At 46.2% G+C, this 19,069-nt stretch overlaps 1 protein-coding gene across 1 annotated transcript; it reads left to right on the forward strand.

Moving 5' to 3' along the window:
• The first annotated feature begins 993 nt into the window (after positions 1 to 993).
• LOC124051350 (MORN repeat-containing protein 4-like) lies at positions 994 to 18,248 on the forward strand. Its single transcript, XM_046374643.1, has 5 exons — positions 994 to 1,175; positions 2,044 to 2,115; positions 7,721 to 7,835; positions 10,758 to 10,867; positions 12,447 to 18,248. The coding sequence occupies exons 2-5, from the start codon at positions 2,049 to 2,051 to the stop codon at positions 12,593 to 12,595; spliced, it is 441 nt and encodes a 146-aa protein (XP_046230599.1). The 5' UTR covers positions 994 to 1,175; positions 2,044 to 2,048; the 3' UTR covers positions 12,596 to 18,248.
• The last annotated feature ends 821 nt before the right edge of the window (positions 18,249 to 19,069 follow it).

Raw genomic sequence — 19,069 nt, forward strand, 5'->3', positions numbered from 1 at the left:
AGTGTGTGCAGGAAAGTGAGAGGGATCGCTAGGGAATTCCAGCTGCGAGTCAAGACTGAGCATTTCAAACAGCAGGAGGGGGAGGAAGACGAAGACAAGCCAGAAACACAGCGGAACACCCAGGGCCACGAGTACTTCAAAGTCGTTGAAGAATCGCGTGTCTGTAGCTGCTGCTCCTGCTCCAGCACACCTGGTCGAGATGAACGGCTCCCCATCAGGCCTCTGCAGAGAGATCTCATCGCTTGAGCCAGGTGTGCTGGAAGAGGAGAACATGGAGAACATGGAGAACATGGAGAACATCGAGCTTCCTAACCGTTCCCAGCAGAGCCCCCAGTCGGGTTTGGTGATGTTACCACGTTTAGTCAGCAACCAAAACTTTGCTCCAGTCGGTTGCCTTCTGCTGTCTGATCATTTCTGATCTTAGACTTTGATTGGATGCTTGAAGACGGTCGCTGCACAACACCTGGACTCAGGTTTCTTAGCAACATGGAGTCCAGCGTTGGCTAACTAGCTCGTTGTTCTGCAATCCCCGCTGAGAAACTTAACCAGAGCAGCAGAGTTTTGCTTCATTTGGGTCACCTTGATTTTATTTTATTTTTTTCCTTCTTAGCTTTTTGCTGAATTAAAGCCCTGCTGGCTTTGAATCCATATCACCTGACTGGACAAACCCCTCAGCACCCGAGTGCAGCTGTTTTAGCGCTGGGGGTGAACAATAAATCAGGTTCCATAAAACCGGCCAAAACGCGGGTCTAATCACCAAATTGAAACATGAAGTGACACGATATCATTAACAGGAACCTCGCTGCCTCTTTACAATCCCACTGAGGCGGTGGGCAGCACATTAAAAGAAAAACGCAAGGGCAAACGTTTTAAGCGTGGAGCACTTCGGCTAATTGAGTCGTTGAACCCGTTGCCCTCGACAAAGATGTCTCCCGCGGCGGGCTGGACAGCACGGGGGCGGGGGGGTAACCAGCCAATGGGAAGGCGCCTTCAGTCGAGGTGGAGGATCCGCAGCCAATCAGATCGCGTCATCTTGGAGCGACGCTGAAGCAGCACTGCGAGGAAAACAAGCCGCTACGGGAAACAGTCGCTGAGAGAGGCAGAAACCCTCCAACTGTCGCGTTGTTTTCAGTGATGTAGAGACAAAGGACTGAGTTGCTGTGTAATAAAAACAGGTAAACCGTTTCTGTTCTTCCTCCCGCTCACCTCACTGTGTGTGTGTGTGTGTGTGTGTGTGTGTTCCGCAGGCTGACAGCGTCCTGCCGGCAGGATGAAAGGGATTTGGGCGCCGTTACTGTGGCAACATTAGATGGAGGGATACACACTCCTCCTCCCGACTAATCTGACAGCGTGCCTGATGGCATTCGAGCAATTATTCAGCCTAATAACCGGCCCTCAGATGTTTCCTTTGCTGCTTCTTTGATGCTCCTGTTGAAACAGTAGAAAGGAGAGGACAGCCCTCGGAGAAGCGCAGGGAATGATAGCTGCGTTAGACTGAACATTTTAATGTGTCAAACAATAAACACAGACAGGAGACAAAGAGGATCTCCCAGCACAAGCCTCATCACAGCTGGGCTGCGTCACTGTTTCCTGTCACGCGGGAGCCCCACACAGGTGAGGGGGTCCCGCAGCGAGCTGGTGGTTCACCACACGCCGGCCTAACTGTGCTCACCTGAGCTGCTTTTGCTTGCGGCGTCCCGACACCTGGCGTCGCGGTTTGGCCTTTGGCCCAGCGTCACCGAACGGGAGCAAATCCCTGGTTTCCAAAAATCACAACGAGGGCCTGAAAGCAGAGGAGGGGAGGCTGTCACAGCAGCAGATCGTCAGCGCAGGCTGGCGAGGTCGTAACGGCGGGGTGTTCACCTGCTTTTAGCCACACAGCGGACAGTCTTTGGGTGGTTGTGTCCTCTCTGTGTCCTCTCTGTGTCCTTTCCGCTCCACAATCCTGACATGATTTGTGCTGCAGTTATTTAATGAACTCTCAGCTCTGTCTGTGCGTGTCAGCAGGTTCAGGTCTTGCTGATGGTTTCTCTGTGTCGACAGGACCCATGACCCTGACTCGAGGCTCCTTCAGCTACTCCAATGACGAGGAGTACCACGGCGAATGGAAAGAAGGCAAGAGACCCACCTGCTCGCTCACCTGTTGTTTTCACGTTGTGTTTCATTCATGTAGTAATTCTAAGCATGAACACAGTAACACGTAGGCGGGGCAGGATTCACTCTGGGCTCAGCCACCCTGTGCACACTCGGGTTCAAGCTCCCCTTCCAGGTTCCGGCTCCCCCATCTGGGCCAGGTCACTCATTTCCAAAGACGCCATTTCTCAAACTTTTAAGACGCGCCAGCTTCGTGTCCGTTTCATGGGGAAGGCAGCGCGGTCACTGTGTTTGTTAGACCTCGAGGACGAAACGTGGACGGTGTGTTGATCGCTGTGTGCTCACATCAGTTCAGTGTGGTTGCAGCCAAACTCCACAGGGCACCTTCAGGTTCTCACGGAAGTCTCAGGAAGGTTTCAGCTTGTGAGTTTGAGAGAAGCGACCTGAACACAGCAGGGCGGCCGTTCTGATGTTAAAACTATTGCAAGGTAAACATCTGGCTTCACAGATGCCTCCTGAGAGTACAGCTTCAGGAGGAGCTGGAGCCGGACTTCTGGAGGAGCAGACCGGCTGGTCAGCCTGATCTGAGTTTCAGTTTTTTGGTGCTTCAAACTGCACAAGAAACGGCATGAGCAGACAAGCTGTTGTGCAGTGCTTTAGTGTCAGATCAGTCTTTAAACGCATCAATCTGATCCTAAACCTGAACCCAACGATTCCTACAGTGTTAGGATGAAACGGGGACATCAGCAAATATTATTAAAAAATAGTGCTAAAAGCGGGTACACTTTATAGACAAAAGTATTGGTGCAGGGCTGGTTTTCGAGGGTTTGGGCTCAGCCCCTGACTTCCAGTGAAGGGAAATCTTAATGCATGAATGGGCATAGAAACGCTCCAACATGTTGTGGAAAGCCTTCACAGAAGAGTGGAAGCTGTTAGAGCTGCAAAGCTGTCTGTGTGGTTACAATGAGACGTCATTAAAGCCGCTGTTGGTGTGATGGGCCGCTGTCCCAATACTTTTGTCTATGTAGTGTATCTCTAAACGCTCTTGGTGACGGAGATTTCATGTCAGGCTGGAGACTCAGGAGAAAACCAGACTCACAGCAGAAAGAGTTGTTGGCTTTTAAATGAACCTGCGCTCACACAGATTGTATCTAACAAGCTAAACCGAAGTCAGTAACACACACACACACACACACACACACACAGACCATCTGGTGCCAGTGAGCCCGCTGAGACATGATATCACACTACCTAAACCAGTATTTGCAGTTTGACAAAAACACCTCGACAACCTTTAGGGGAAGGTTAAACGAAGAACAAAAGTTTGGCACCAAAGCGGGCGTGAAGCTGCGGGGAGAAACATATGGTCTGCACACACTTAGCAAAAAAAACTGTTAAACTGGTTTGGCTGTGATGCTCTCTCGGGTTTTCGTACACAGCAGCATGTTTTTTTTAGCTCAGTCGCTTCTCAGTGACGACTCAGGAAATTAGTCCTCTAATAGAGCTCACACAGCTCCGAGTTGGCTGCTTCTTATTGCCGCTCTTCTGATTTTTGTCACGTTTGTCATCTTGAACGCATGAGGAAAACACACAACATTCAAACCGGTGACAGGGGAAGTGAATAGCATTAATCATCTGTTTATACTGCAGTGTTGTGTTGGGGAAACTCTTCCTGTCAGCAGCAGGCTCCCCTCAGCTGGACCATGTTGCCCAAAAACAGCAAAAACAGCTCCAGGACGTCTCCAGGACCACAGCAACGGCCTGCAGACTCCCCAGATTCCAACCTGATCCAGAACCTGTGAGCTGTGCCGGAATAAGCCGAATCCACCCTACCACCAGGTGAGGCCTCCCACCTGGAGGCTCCACCCTCAATGCACAGGACCCAAAGGATCAGACATCCTGATGCTGGGGCCCACAAACTCCCCCCAGAGGTCCCGTGGCCCCCCACCTGACAGGTCAGGCGTGTTATGGCAGCACAAAATAGTAGTTTGTACATGTTCATTCGAACTTTTAAGCAGCAGGGACGACAAGTCCCTCAGGAGCTTCAGCGTCCGTGATGTCTGATCAGCAGACTCCATCTGCTGAGGAAGATCCTGTGATCTGATAGAAAGCTGCCTTTTGTGCGTCATTCAGCGCCGACCACATTTCGCTTGTCATTTTAGACACCGGTGTCAGAGGAAAGAAACTCGGCTGATGTTCAGTAAAGAGCGGGAAGGTCAGCTCATGAAGGAGGCTGAGGGGTGGCGGATGGGTGTCGCTGCTGTTGGGTGTTGAGCAGCGTTTACGTGTGGTTGTTGTCAGTTTTTTCTTTAACCGTATGCGGATATAAAGTCCTTGTAAGTCCCCCTTTTCGCACATTCATGTGTAATTTTCCTTTTTTTCCACATGCTGTTAAAATCTTTAATGAAGTAGCTTCTTCCCACCTTTCACAGCTCCACATGCAGCCCGAGCTGAAGGTCTACGGGGAATATATTTTACAGCACCTCACACGGTTATTTTCCAGCACGTCCAAAGTGTGTTGATTTTAACCCCACAAGTTGAATTAGCACTGCTGACTTTGTTTTGTGTTCGAGTGTGTGTGTGTGTGTGTGTGTGTGTGCATGGCGAGGGGTTGTTGTGAACACAGATTGATGCGTGTCGTGTCTCTGCGTCCATGCATGCAAAGTCACTGTTTGCACACAAACATGTAGGTGTGTGTGTCCGACCGAGGTCTACGGTGTCACATGAATAATTCAGCCGAGCGCCGGTTGAAGACGGGCTCGGGGGCTATCGGGTTACAGGAAGCTGGGTGGGTACATCCACAGCAGGCGAGGCACAGTCAGAAGCCATTTACTACTGTACTTCACCCATGCAGTCATTTAACATCTATGCATTACCGCTATTGATTGACATAAAAGCCGGACAGATTCAGCTAAACCGTAATTAGCTGGAGACCGTGACCCGACACGAGACTGGAAGGAGGCGTTACAAAGGAGCTGAACGACAGCTTAGAGTCTGTCTGGTGGGATCAAGTCCAGTGGGACGCAGAGGACATTACTGTCCCTCGCTGCAGCAGCCCACCGCTAATCTGCGCCTCTAGAGAAAGAAAGCTAAACTGTTCGCTTCATGAAGTGCTTACACTTTTGCCACTTGATTTCATTATGTTGAATAACACCATTCATGCTTTCATACTCCTCTGATGCTCCATGGAAGACACTCCTCTTGCTGTTTGTGGCCAGGACCAGCCGGCCGCGGCCTCTTTGACATGCCGCAGATTGTCATATTTCGGCGGCGAGTCCATGAAATTTCCTCCTCGGGGCTCCCACTCGCTTGTCAGGGCTCCCGCAGGATGAGGAGTTGGATTTAAGCCCCCGATGGCCTTCTTCTTTACCCATATAGAGTAAATGGAGTCGGGCTCGTGCGCACACACACACATGCATCTGCACATATGGATGCGGGATGTTTCAGAGGAAGAAGGCCTTTGAAAATGGAATGCAGAGCTCCCAGATTTAGTTGCTGCCAAATCTCTTCTCCAAATCTCCCGTGAAAACCCTGCTGAGATTAGGCAGAGAGCAGCACTTTAAGCAGCCCTGACAGATGGACTGCCTAATTTACTTTGCCATTAGCTGGGAGCAAGGGACAACACTCACTAGGCTCACCCTTGCCTCACCCCCCTCCCCTCCTGTGAATCCCAATCCACTGACGGGTCCCCCCCCCGCACCAGTTTCATGCCACTTGGCGAGCTCACAGTAAATCCTCTTCCTCGCTTATGGCTGCCATGAGGAACCCAGGACCTCCTCAGCCCGTGTCCAACTGTGCCTGACATCCAGTTATTCTCCGAAATCCCGCTGGGCCTGCTAATAGAGATTGGCAAGGAGCGACGCTCACTTCTTTCCCTCCCCGCCTCCTTTGGCTGCCATCTTCCAGATTCTGGAAGTTAGTTTCAGAATTAGTGGGGAAAATGTGTCTCACCTCCGTGGGAACATTTTAAGAGGCGTAAAATGAAGAGGAGCAGCTCAGCTTTTGCCGTTTAGCACCAATTACCAACCTCCCGAGCTGCGAACTCCAAATTAATGTGTTACAATTTTTTTTTCCCCAAAAATGATTTCTGCGTTCTCAAGAAAACCTCTGCTGCACAGCTTCGACTGATGTTCTGCCAAGCTTTACTGTGTTGATCACACTGAGGTTGAACCTACGCTGCCAGGCTTTGAGCAGGTCCACGTCATCCCTGGGCTGACTGGGCTCCCAGTGTGTTTTAGAATTGATTTCAAGCTCTATTTGATTACTTCACAAACACGTCTGGAAAGCTACTGATGTCTTCTTCAAAAAATAGCTTGAAAAATAGCCATGAATCGTCTGACTTTGGGTTTCCATAAACGCCTGACCTCATTCCCAAATGTTCTCTTTTAATTTGTCTTAAATGTATTCACAAAAGCTGACAGCTGATTTGCTCTTACTGTATGAATGTGGGCTGTTCTTTAGCCAGATGCTCCAGAACGATCAGTCATTCGCACTGAGAAATGCCTGAATCAGGGGCCTCACGGGGCCACAGTTCAGACTTCAGTTGTCCACACAGTCAAATGACACTCGCTGGTCCAGTCTCTGAGATCAGGCAGGCCATCGTTTGGAAACACGATCAAAGTATCAAAAACCACAAACTGTGCTTGAATATATAAAACTTGGTGTTTTAGTGCTTCGTTCTGGACTTTTTAAAAAGCTTTTGGAGGAAAACTGATGGTCAGACAGAAACTTAATGTACTGCACTAATTAGATTTTTCGCTTACAGCCAACATCTTGTAGCTTTCAGAAGAAGCACATCGTTTCTGTCTCCGGGGGGGTTGATGATCAACTTTTGGCCTGCTTGTTATGGTTTCAGATTGATCTTCATGCCAAAGGGTTTTCAGTGTCAATCAGAAATGAACGCATCAGTGAAATGAGCACATGATGATATGAAGTATGAGAAAACTCTGGAGATGGAAGGAACTGAAATGATGTTTTAATGTGTATGTTTACGACTGAAAACTCTCAGCTCTCATAACTGTGTCTGAATCGAGCTGTTTTGTTTCGGGCTCTTTGTTCGTTCTCGTTCAGGCGAGCCAGAAGTGGTCCTGATGAGAACTCAGTGGCGAATCTTTGAGGAGCCAAACGCAGTCTGGAATTTCACAGAAGGCCAAACAGACTTGTGCGTTGCCAGCGTTTGAGTTCGTTTTTGTCACTTCTAGTTCTTCTTCTTCTTCTTCTTCTTCTTCTTGTGGAAGTTTCGTTCGGCTTTGATCAGCGCACACGTTGATTCCCGAGCTTCCATCAGCGCCGCCGCCGGCTCTGCCTGCTTCAGGAGGGAGAAATGTGATGACTGTCGACCATAATCACTTCAGAACTGTGAACCTCCTGATGAGGAGTCATCAGAGTCACAGACCGGAGCAGGAGGCCGGATGACAAACTGAAAATCAAGCACAAAAACTACAAACTAACACCAACAGTGAAACCTGCTGTTGACTTTTAGCTCGATGGCTTCAGGATGTCAGCAGTGGAGTTTGAATCCAAGCCTGTTATATAAACTGAACCGAATCTGTCAGAAGCATTCAGGTCACAGCACCTAACTCAGGTGTGTGTGTGTGCGTGTGCGTGTGTGCGCATGTGGCTGCAGGTCTGCGTCATGGCCTGGGTCAGCTGACCTTCAGCGACGGGACGTGTTACACGGGACAGTTTGAGAACGGCCTCTTCAACGGCTGCGGGGTGCTGGTCTTCCCCGACGGCTCCAGGTCTGTGCTTCACTTCCTGTTTACCTGACCTTTGACTTTTGAACATTAAATCACTCTTGACTCGCATCACACACATTTTATCCAGAAGACACAGAGCAGTTTCATCATGTGGTCCGCATTCCTTCTAGTGGAGATGAAGTTAACTTCTGCTGCGTGGTTTTAAAAGGCTCGTCACTCTTTGGGTCCACCTGACCCACGAACACCGAGTGACCGACAGAAACGCCACGCGAGGCTTCATCGTTTCGTTTATGAAATGTTAGAACACAAAAACACACACATCGCCACGTGGGGACGTCTTCAGATGTTTTGTTCAGCTAAAAGCCCAAAACCCAAAGATGTTCAGTGTGATTGATTTCACAGCAAAAGGCCCCACAGTGAGGAGACGCCAGCACACCTTTTGATTTGTTTCTTCCATATCTTCACACAGCACCATGTCGAAGTCAGGAAACCGATTTCCAAAGATTATACTCCGCACAAGCTGAAGAGTTTGTAGAAATGTGCAAAATTAAGAAGGCTGGAGCTGAAAGTGTGACATGCAGTTGGTTGTGTTGTATATCCACGTATTTTAATATGTATTTGTATGTCGTACGTGTATTTTATTGAGGTTAAATGTTTGCCAAAAAGAAATTACAGTTGCAGATCATTTTTCGTCTCCAGCTGACGCAAAATCAGTTTGAAACTGCAGACCCTGAACTGCACGGCTGCAGCCGAAGATTATTTTAATTTTGGAGACTTTTTATGTTTCGTTAAGTGAATTTTCATGTTTAATCAGCGAGTCGTTCAGTCCACGAAATGATCACAATGACCCAAAGTCACATCCTCAGATATGGTGTTGAAAAGTTAGTGAATTTACAACTACATAAAACTGCTCTTTACAAGCTGGAAATGAAGAATTTTAGTGTTCGTTATAACGACAGTCAGTGTCATCAGTGACTAACAGACGCCTGAACATTTTTCTTTTCTTTCCGGCTGTGGATTAGTCAGAGCTGACACAAACATCTGCAGCTCTTCTCTATTGGTTTCATCAGAAAAGAGTTTGATCAGAGGTCGTGACTCCGTGACCCACACAGAAAGCAGTTCCTCCATTTTAGATTCTGTCCATCAACAGTCTTTCTAGCTGTTCTTCTCACGTTTTTGATGGAGGTGATAAGTTCAAGTGCAGCTGAGGATGTTTAAGAAGCAAAGTGCCGCCCGTTCAGGGCCGTCAGCTGAGAGTAACGATTGATTCTTCACAGGCTTTGGAAACGTATTTTTTAAGATTAAATTGAATATTCAGCACTGAATCTGTCCTCTGAGTATTAAAATACTTGAAAGGAGGCTCTGAAAAGTTTGCGGCCTGCTCTTTCACAGCTGCGACAAAAGGCTGCGGTTTAAGTGCCTTTTGAGAAAGTCAAGAAGCTCCTGGTGAACTGTGGAACCGTGTTTTCAGCACTGAATCAAATTTAATGTTCATCTGGGGGGGTCAAATGCGGGTGAATGTCGCTGGTTGTTGTGAGAGTATGACTCTAATTAATCAGCTTTAAGTCAATTTGGCTTTCAGTTAATGATTATTTGTTACGAAGCGAGACAGAGCTGCTTTGTTTGAAACCTGAAGTCTTGTGTCAGTTCGTGGCTCTGATGACACACTGTATTCATGCTGACATTCTGCACTTTTGCTCACAATACTTTATCTCTGTGGATAAATCTGTTACAGGCTGTGATGCAGGCTTGTTTCCTGCTTTGTAAAGAAAATAAAAGCTTCCTCGGGGGAATATTGTCCTGCTTGACTACAAACATTCATCATGTACAGAATCAGAGATGAGTTTGTTTTGCTGTTTTGTCCATCGTGTGATAATATCATCACAGCGTTGTGTCCGGAGTTAATTTTTAGTCGCAGTTGTGTCGTTCTTGCTCTGCATTGTTTCCATCAACTTTAGTTTCTAAACTAGCAGATTGAGCAGAGAAGGAATACAAATGCAGCTTTTCTCATGTCTGATCATCACCTTTAAGAAACTGAAGAAGAGCAATGAGAAACGCATTTTAAAGCATTAAATGTTTAAAGGTGCAATTTGTGAGATGTGGGCAGAATTTTAGTTTAAAACATTGGAAAAAATGAGCCGACATTATCAACAGAATGTGGAGAAACAGCCTTTATGTTATCTTGCAGCAGAGACATCTACTGAAGTTAGCATGCTAACCAGCTAGCCTCGGCCCGTCCTGTCCGCAATACCACTTTGTACCCCTAGAGGACCCCATAGTTTCAGCTGGGAGGTGTATAAGAGTGGTGGGTTTGCTAAGTTTTCCAAGCCTAATACTTAAACACAACAAACTCACAAAACGTCCATAAGGGAACTGTTCTATCACCTGTATTCATTACTAAACAGAAAAATAAAACCGTTTAACTGCCTCTTAACTGCCTGGTTAACTCATCATAAAACACTCTTCATTCAAACGAGACGTAAACAACATAAAACTCAGGAAAACCATCTTGGTTTGTTTTTCCACATTCACCTGTGGTTTGGTCCATATATTTTGGCTCTACACCTCATTAGCTCTACGGCTAACAGTAGCTAACAGTCGCTAAAGCTGCCGCCAAACTGCAGCTGCCTTTCACTTCTGGCCACCTTTAAGAAGTTCCCTCTTTCAGAAAGGTTTTGATACTTTAGTACATTTTTTACATGAGTTAAATACCTTTTGGTATTTTCCATTTCCATGCGTAAAATTCCAGACATTCAAGGTCAGTGCTGTACAAAGCAGCAGTCAAACCTCAGTTATTGCTCATGTTAGCTATAAAAACATTCCTCATACTTTAGAAAAATGTCCTCCCTCACCCTCCCTTCAGCCCTTTTCCTCACAATTCTGGGAATTGAAGCTGTTTTTTGTCCCTTTACTGTGAATGTGTTTTGTTTGGAAGTTTTTATTTTATTTTATTTTATTTTTCAGGTATGAAGGTGAATTTGTTCAGGGCAAATTTCAGGGCGCCGGTGTCTTCACTCGCTTCGACGGAATGAGGTTCGAGGGCGAGTTTAAAGGCGGATGTGTGGATGGCTACGGTAAGACCTGAACAGTTCAACCCGTTTTCCGAACCAGAGTGTGAGACTTAACACTGTTGTAACCACAGACTTTTTAAAGGCTTGTAAGAGGAGTTTGATGCCTCACAGAAGAACATTTGTTGAGGTTTGAGATTTCAGTATCTCTAGCTGGAAACATTTGACCTGAGTCATGTGCTTTCAGTTTTCTGCTCCGTAATTATTTTAAGTTTGCTTCACTTCTTACAAAATGAGGGAGGATTTTCTGTTTGGGTTTTGAGGTAAAGCTTCGAGGCTCACATTGTCTCTCTTTGTTCGTGGTTGTCATACCAAATGTTTTAAATATTGCTTGATTATATCAAACTGTGAAGTGTGTTAATTGTCTGGTTTGAAGCCTGCTGTGTGTCTGCACTCGGCGTCTCTGGAGGCAATCAACACGTTTTTATTTGAAGGCTGCTGGGCGGATGGGGGGCGACAATGTGACACAGTGACAACTGGCTCATTTTTGTGCTTGTAAAAATAGACGTGGAACATAAAGATTTTTCTTCACCAGCAGGGCCTCAGAGCTGCTGGTGGTTTTTAAAGGAAGGGCTTCATTCCTAAATGTTTCTTTAAGTTAAACATTAACTTAAGTTCAGGTAACAGTTAACAGAAGAAGAAAGCAAAGGCTCAAACAATGACAGAGGATCAAAACAAGGCATGTTCTGCGTCAGAGCTCTGACACTATACAGACAAAAGTATTGGGACAGCTGACCATCACACCAACAGGGACTTTAATGTCGTCTCATTCTAAACACACAGACAGCTTTGCAGCTCTAACAGCTTCCACTCTTCTGTGAAGGCTTTCCACAACATGTTGGAGTGTTTCTGTGGGAATTTGTGCCCATTCATGCAGTAGAGCATTTGTGAGGTCACACACTGATGTTGGACCAAAAGGCCTGGCTCACAATCTCCGTTCCAGTTCATCCCAAAGGTGTTGGATGGGGTTGAGGTCAGGACTCTGTGTGGGCCAGTCAAGTTCTTCCACACCAAACTCATCCAACCATGTCTTTATGGAGCTTTGCTTTGTGCACTGGGGCACAGTCATGCTGGAATAGAAAAGGGCCTTCAACAAACTGTTGCCACAAAGTTGGAAGCATAGCATTGTCCAAAATGTCTTGGTATGCTGAAGCATTAAGATTTCCCTTCACTGGAGGTCAGGGGCCAAGCCCAAACCCTGAGGAACAGCACCATGAAGAGGAGTGTCTGGATACTTTTGTCTGTATAGTGTAGTTACCAGATTGAAAACAAAGTATGGTGAGGGAGTTCACACAGCACGGTGGATCCACAGCCGTTATTTTGATATCAGTTTTTATTTTGATGAATTATGCATAAACACTCATGAAACACTGGAGTGTGGGGTTGAGGTTCTTCGGTTTGTAGCCACACAGTGTATTGACAGCTAAGTCAATTCTCTCTGAATTATGTCACCATTTCAGTCATATGATCACTGTAGCCAAGACTGTGGAGGAAACAGCAAGGGGTCAGTTTAATAAGTTTAAAAGCAACATGTAGCTCCTGTTGGTGTTGATCGAATATGTTACGAGGAGTCTGTCTGGTCCAGGAGTGCTGGCGTTTCCAGACGCAGGCGGCGGCGGCGGCGGTCATGAGGGCCTGTTTGAAAACAACCAGTTGACGAGGATGGAGAACAGCCAGGCAGCTGTGCAGAGAGCGCAGGCTGCAGCCGCCAAGGCCCGAGCTCTGGCCATGTGACCCAGACCACATCACCCACTGTGCACCCGGACCAGGATCATCCTGCTCCCATCAGCCTCCTCCTGGTCTGACCAGCTGACGATGTGATTTCTGCAGTATTCTTCTCTGGAGTAGAACTCAGTGACTCCGCTAATGTGTGACCACTGTATACAATTTTTTAATCTTTATTTTAATTTTAATTTTTTCTTCATTATTTTTATTATTATTGTTGTTATTTTTGCCTCTGATCAGAAAGCCACTGATTCAGGATCAGCTGAGCCAAACGGATTAACTGCTCGCTCAACACTCTGGTGCTTCAGGCTCAGATAACCAGACAAAACAGGACTTTGGATTCAGAGGTGCACACGGGAGTTTTCCAGTAAACACTGATTTGGTGGCCACCAGACGTCTGATTTTAAATTGGATGAAAACTGGTTATAAACTCTTCAGATAGTTCAGTTTGTACAGTTTGTAATCTTTCTTATCCCTCACTGATTCTAATTAGGTTCAGTTTTCAACATTTGCAGGTAGTTAAAAGTTATAAATAACTAAAACTCATCTAGACTGCCGCCTGAGAAAGGGGAACTTTTTTAATGGCAGCCTAATTAATGTTTACAGCCTGAAAATGAGACGAGTAGCAGAAGATGGAAACGCGTCTGACACGTCTGAAATAACAGCTGCACATTTCTTAGGTTCCACACTTTATCATTAACACGCTGCTTTCCTGAACGCCACAACAGCTACGAACGTTTAAAAGACTGTGACTCACAGAAGATTGACGACTGATGGGACGCTGGCTGCACCGAAGCATAAAAACCGTTTTCATTTCGCCGTTTGATTTACTTACTTACAGAATTAAGTTGTCATTTTAACCTGTGAAATCGATGGCGAGCGCAGGCTAAAGCTGAGAAGCCCGCTCATGTCGCCTGAATTATTTGCACATTAACAGACAAGGTTTGATAAGAGATTGATTAGCGTCAGAGTTTAATGAATCTGGGAATTTTGCCAACTGGGAACTGGATCCAAAATCAGACTGACATCCTGAACTCAACTCAGCAGCATTTAAATGACCACTTAGGACCTGCTTCACACTGAAACGTAGTCATTTGACAGGTAATTTACCCCCCAAAGTTTGGTCGTTTGGTCCTAACTATAGGGAAACACCTTCAGTTAATTAATTCCAATTAGCTCCAGTTTTCCTTTTCCGAACGTCGGGTCTGAGCTCAGAGGGCGAACAGATTGCCGAACCCTCTGAGGAGGAGGAGGAGGAGGAGGAGGGGACGGCGGTGCTGTGAAACCCAGACGAGATGCCTGCCGAGCGACAGGCCGTTTGAGACAGCTGAAAGTCGGGTATTTTTAACCAGACAGCACGACAACGTCCAGACGAGTATTTTAAATCAGATCGTCACGCTTTCCTAAAACCCAACCAGACTTTCAGAGCAGAACAGCCTTGTGGCAACATAAAAGTGAAATCACATTATTTAAACATATTATTTAAAGTTTATTCTGCTTAGGGTTTCCTGTCGCTGCTGTTTATAAACCTGACACAACTGACCAAACCTCCATCAGAAATATCTTAAATGGCTGAACCTTTAACACAAAATACACGTTTTTATCCAAAAGACTTCAGTTCACTTAAAATAATAAAATCTTACTTTCCTTTTAGGCAGATTTCACCCCTTTTTGACTTAATCCAAACATATTTTAGCCTTCAGACTTCCGGATCAGTGCTTACTGGGTCTCCTGCCTCGTTGTTAACATTTGCTCTGACATGTGACCTCTCGCTGGTGCTCGAGTGTTTGCTCTCCGTTAGTGAAACGGGCCTAAAGTGACTGTGAGCAGCGTCGTCTTTTGTTGTTTTCTTTCTTCCACTCAGTGCCGTTACATCTCAGTCTGATCGCAGATCAGCGGGATCATCCCCCTCAGTGCCAACCACACAGTGCCAACAGGCTGCAGCTGATCTGGAGTCAGTGGCTCGTCACGGGGAGGAAGCTGGGGGGGTGTAGCGGACGGAGGTGAGCGGAGCAGGGGAGGGGGGTGGAAATGCCTGCAGTGTCCAGGGTGCAGTAATGAGTGCAATTTCTGCTTCTGGAGCTGCAATTTGATAATGACGTGCAATTTCTGCCCGAAAGCAAGATTTCCCTCTCGGCGTGTTTTACCTTGGGAGATGATTGGCTGGCTGCTTTGTGTGCACGAGAGGCTTTGTGGGTCAGTGGGAGGCTCATCTGATGAAGCGGAGTCTGGGCGTCAAACGGCTCTCTGAACCGGACGGGTTTCATTCCAGAAATACGTGCGAAGGGCCTTTTTTTCCACGTCGATATTTTTAAAAACTCTTGAATCTTGTAAGAAAAAATATTTTTTTTAAAAAACAGGAACCCACGATGTGCTTTACCTTAAAGTCAGGATTCATTTACCAAAACCAAGACTTGAAGTTTTTGGCGCGTTAGTGGAATGAAACCCCGTCCTTCACCTGGTGCACTTCTCACCTGGGAAACCTGGGAAACCTGGGAACGCTCTTGCATGCTTTGTGTGGCTTGTCTTTTTTTTGTTCTCTACTTTTCACATCTTTGATTAATGATTAATGATGTCACTTTCAGCGTTTAGCGTTTGTGTATAAATCACCGACACCCCTCCCCCTGGTGGGGTGTAAGCATCTCTGTTGTGAACTTAACAAAGCTTGTGATAAGCTCTAACTAACACATATTTCATGCGTGCGTCGTGCCTGCTGGGAATCGGCGTCTGTCTGTGTAATGACACTGTGTGTGTGTGTGTGTGTGTGTGTGTGTGTGTGTGCAGTCGTGCTGTGGGTTGGCAGGCGGGTGGGGTATTAAAAGGGAAATGGATGTAATTGTCGGTTATGTGATTATCTCCGAGCGCGATTAATTTAGGATGTGGTTTTGGGGGGGTCTGATGTCTTCCCCACTGACCAATCTGACAGCGACCTCGACAAGAGCCGGACTGATGGAGGCATCTCGCACCTTTTAATTGGCTCTGGGATTCAGGCAAAGACACTGTTAAATGGAGCTGACTGTTGCCTTCAGCTGGGTGGTTTTCAGGCCGTCGGGGTGTGATTTGTGCTTCAGTGACGCTGTGTTGTTAGCAGGCAGAAACCTTGTGGCTTCGTTCTTAGCAGCAGTTTTTGTTTTGTTCTCTTTCTTTATGATGATCCCGCGTTTCCTCGCAGCTTGACAAAACATTCACGGATCATGAAACCCTTTAAGATGCACCCTAAACTTGAAAAGTTGCCGTTCGATATTAGCAGAGAAGCGACTGTGGTCATGAGTGGCGTCGTGTGGCTGACTCCATGTTTCACTGTGACGCGTCGCTCCGATGGGAACGCAAGTTCCAGGATGTTCGCGTCTGCTTCGGAGCGGCGACGAAACCAGACGACCACAGAAGACAACCATGAAGAAACCTCAAATTATCAGCGAAAGAGCAAAACGTATCCTAAAAATGTTCCTCAGTGAAGAAATGGGAACAAAAAACTAAGATGTCCTCAACTCATCTAATGTAAATAATAGCTTAAAGGAACAGTTCCAGATTTTTGGAAAATACGGTTATTATTTCTCGCCAAGATTTAATATTGATATTAATCTCATGTTTGCACAGTAAATATTAGAGATGAGTGCGTAGTTGGCTAAGATGAGTATCATCTCACTAACACAAATAGAGCAACTTGTCATTAGTTAACAGCACACAGTTGGCTCCGGTCCACTTTAAGCCCCACCCACTCAAGCTTAACTTAGCTTAGCATAAAAACTGGAAACGTGGGGTGAAGCCATTTCAACCTGCTTCCTCTCGCTATGCTAAGCTAACTTCTCATCTAACTCTTAGCAAGAAAGCAAATAATCGTATTTCACAAGATATCAAAGTGAATCAGTTTGAGCTTGTTTGGTGTCTCACCCCACGTCAGGATGATAAGACAGACGTGACTTTTATCCTGTTGGAGCTTTTACCTGTTTTACCTGTTTAGCGTTGGCCACAGCTATGCTAGCAGTTTGCTCCTGTTTCCAGGCTTCTGAGCATGTTTCAAGCATTTGACTGTGGGCAAGACAACAAACTGTCAGACTGTTCCTTTAAGGTTAAACAAAGGTGATGTAACTGTCTTTATATGTGAATTGTGTGCCAAAGTGTCTGACTCGACCATTTAAAAAGATGAAGTTCAAGAAGTAATTTTCTTTGCTAAAACTCATTATCCAAACATTCTGCTTTGGAGGAGATTTAAATGTTCAAATGTTGAGCTTGTCCCGAGTCCTTTCACTAAGACTGTAAGACTGTTTATTTGCCACCACAGGGGCCTCGTTACAGAAACCCTCTGGGTCTCAAATCTTAACTCAGTGGAGGAAGACATGTAGGATATTTGGCATTACAGAAACACTTAACCGCTTTTCCGGTTGGAATTTAGCTGCGACCAAAGACTTTGCTAAGTTAGGACGACCGTAAAGCGACGACGTGAAGGTGGCGAACAACACGAACTCTGACGTTTTGAATATTATATATCATTCGACATGCGTGTGAATAAACAGCAACTTCTACTTTCTTATGATAAGACACACGAGGTCTGAGCCACAAGTTTGCTTCTGTAACGGGAATCTTTGTCACTTAAGACAAACAGTGTGGACATTTGTCTGTAATGAGGCCCCAGGACTTTCCTTCTCCCATAATCTTAAGTTGAATGTCATTTGTTTTCTTTCTGTCTGTGATTTCAGTGTGAGTCCGTCCCTTATCCTGCACTCCTGTGAGGACTGTAATCCGTGTCATTAGTTTCAGTAGGTCCACAGTGTTCACCTCTCGCACTCGTTCACACATGGACGCACACTGATGCATGGCCTCATGTTTGGCACAGACGAAACCAAACCCATTACCGCCGCCGCCGCCGCCGTAATGAGACAGTGAGTTATGAACGACACAGAGGGGGTTTAACAAGTGCCTGAAAAAAACAACCTTCTTCTACTGTGCTTTGGATACTTTGAATACTGCCCGACTGTTTCAGTACCTTTTCCTTAAGCGTCGCTGTTTTGTTTTGTTTTGTTTTTCTTAAGAAAAAGCTTCGTGTCTTTTCTCTGCTTAGTGTGGGAAAGCGAGGGAGGCAGCGTGGGGGGTGGAGGACGGTGGAGGACCAGTATCTCCTGTGTATCATGGCCTTCTGGTGAGGTTCGAGTCTCATGACGCGACCGACTCGCCGCCTTCGCTCGCCTGCTCTTGGGGGTTCAGTTTTAGGCAGAGTAGTGTCAAACAGTAGACACGACAACATTCGCATTCAAGCATTTGTGAAACGGCCTGTTTTGATTTTCAGCAACAGCAGGAGGGGGAAGACGAAACGGTTCAGGTCCCACATTATGTAGCCGTCGCAAAGTTATTTTCAGGTCAGTTTTGATTTATTTATGTGACATGCATTGTCATGTGCTGCTGCCTCAGTGCTGACCAGGAAAAAACAATCCGTCTCCTGCAAGTCCTCCCACCGCAGGAAGTGAAATACTGGAATCCGACTGGCTGACGGCAGCAGCTCTGGGGCAAACCAGGTGTGTGAAGGCTTTTCTGGTTCAGCTGCTGATTGGATGGAATCCAGTAACTGCTAATAAAACCCAATCAGGGCCGTTGATGACACGTCTAACGAGTTCACCTGAAAGCTTCACTTGTGTACACATCAGATCTTTAAACTGAAACTGGATACGACATAGAAACCGAAGCTGATTGCTAAAGTTTACTCTCATACAGAGTTTGCTGTTCACTGAATTTCCCAAAAGGCAGCACCTTCAGTTGTAAAACCAACCTGACGATACAGTACAGACAATCTGAGGCCAAAGGTCCACCTGTTCGTTTTTCAGAGCCCTCAAACGTATCTCACAGCTGACTCAGGTGTCATAAAGGACCTACATGTGGAGCTCTTATCAGATTTGTTTCTGTTCGATCAGGAGCTTCGTGGTCGCTTGAATTTGGCTCAAAAAACAAAAAAAACCCAAAACAAAACTGAAGATGAGCTGAGAGCTGAACCTGAACGCACCCTGAACTGATCCAGTAAATGAAGCCTACATAATGTGGGGCCTCAGGCTGACGTGTTGTATGTTTCACGCGGGGCTTCGTCCCTGTTCTGGCACCTTTAAACACTGAATAAACATGTGAACACTGAAACCTGTTCTCACAAAGCCATAAAGTCACTTTTGTTGTCTTTGATGAATTTCTTGACGATGTCACGAGAAAACAAGAACAAGCAGTATTTGAGCTTTTAGAGTGGAGATGAATCCGCAGAGGATCAATAAAGAAAATGCATGAAATTCAACCAGAGTACGAGCTTTTTGTGTGTGTGTGTGTGTGTGTGTGTGTGTGTGTGAGGCTGCATGGACACATGAAACACTGAAACCGCCAAACAATGAAAGGTACACACACTCACATATGGAGGGATTTTGAACTCTGATCACACACCTCGGCAGGTCTGGAGATTATTTGTGAAGCTCGGCTGTCAGAACCCCCCCCCACCACCACCTCCACCTCCAC

The sequence above is a fragment of the Scatophagus argus genome, chromosome 2 (genome assembly GCF_020382885.2).
Source record: "Scatophagus argus isolate fScaArg1 chromosome 2, fScaArg1.pri, whole genome shotgun sequence".
NCBI classification, from domain to species: domain Eukaryota; kingdom Metazoa; phylum Chordata; class Actinopteri; family Scatophagidae; genus Scatophagus; species Scatophagus argus.

Excerpts from the sequence above, each read along its gene's own strand:
- LOC124051350 (XM_046374643.1), top strand. The coding sequence starts at position 2,049 with ATGACCCTGACTCGAGGCTCCTTCAGCTACTCCAATGACGAGGAGTAC. Across the intron at positions 2,116-7,720 it reads CCACGGCGAATGGAAAGAAG|GTCTGCGTCATGGCCTGGGT; the intron begins GCAAGAGACCCA and ends ATGTGGCTGCAG. Across the intron at positions 7,836-10,757 it reads GTCTTCCCCGACGGCTCCAG|GTATGAAGGTGAATTTGTTC; the intron begins GTCTGTGCTTCA and ends TTTATTTTTCAG.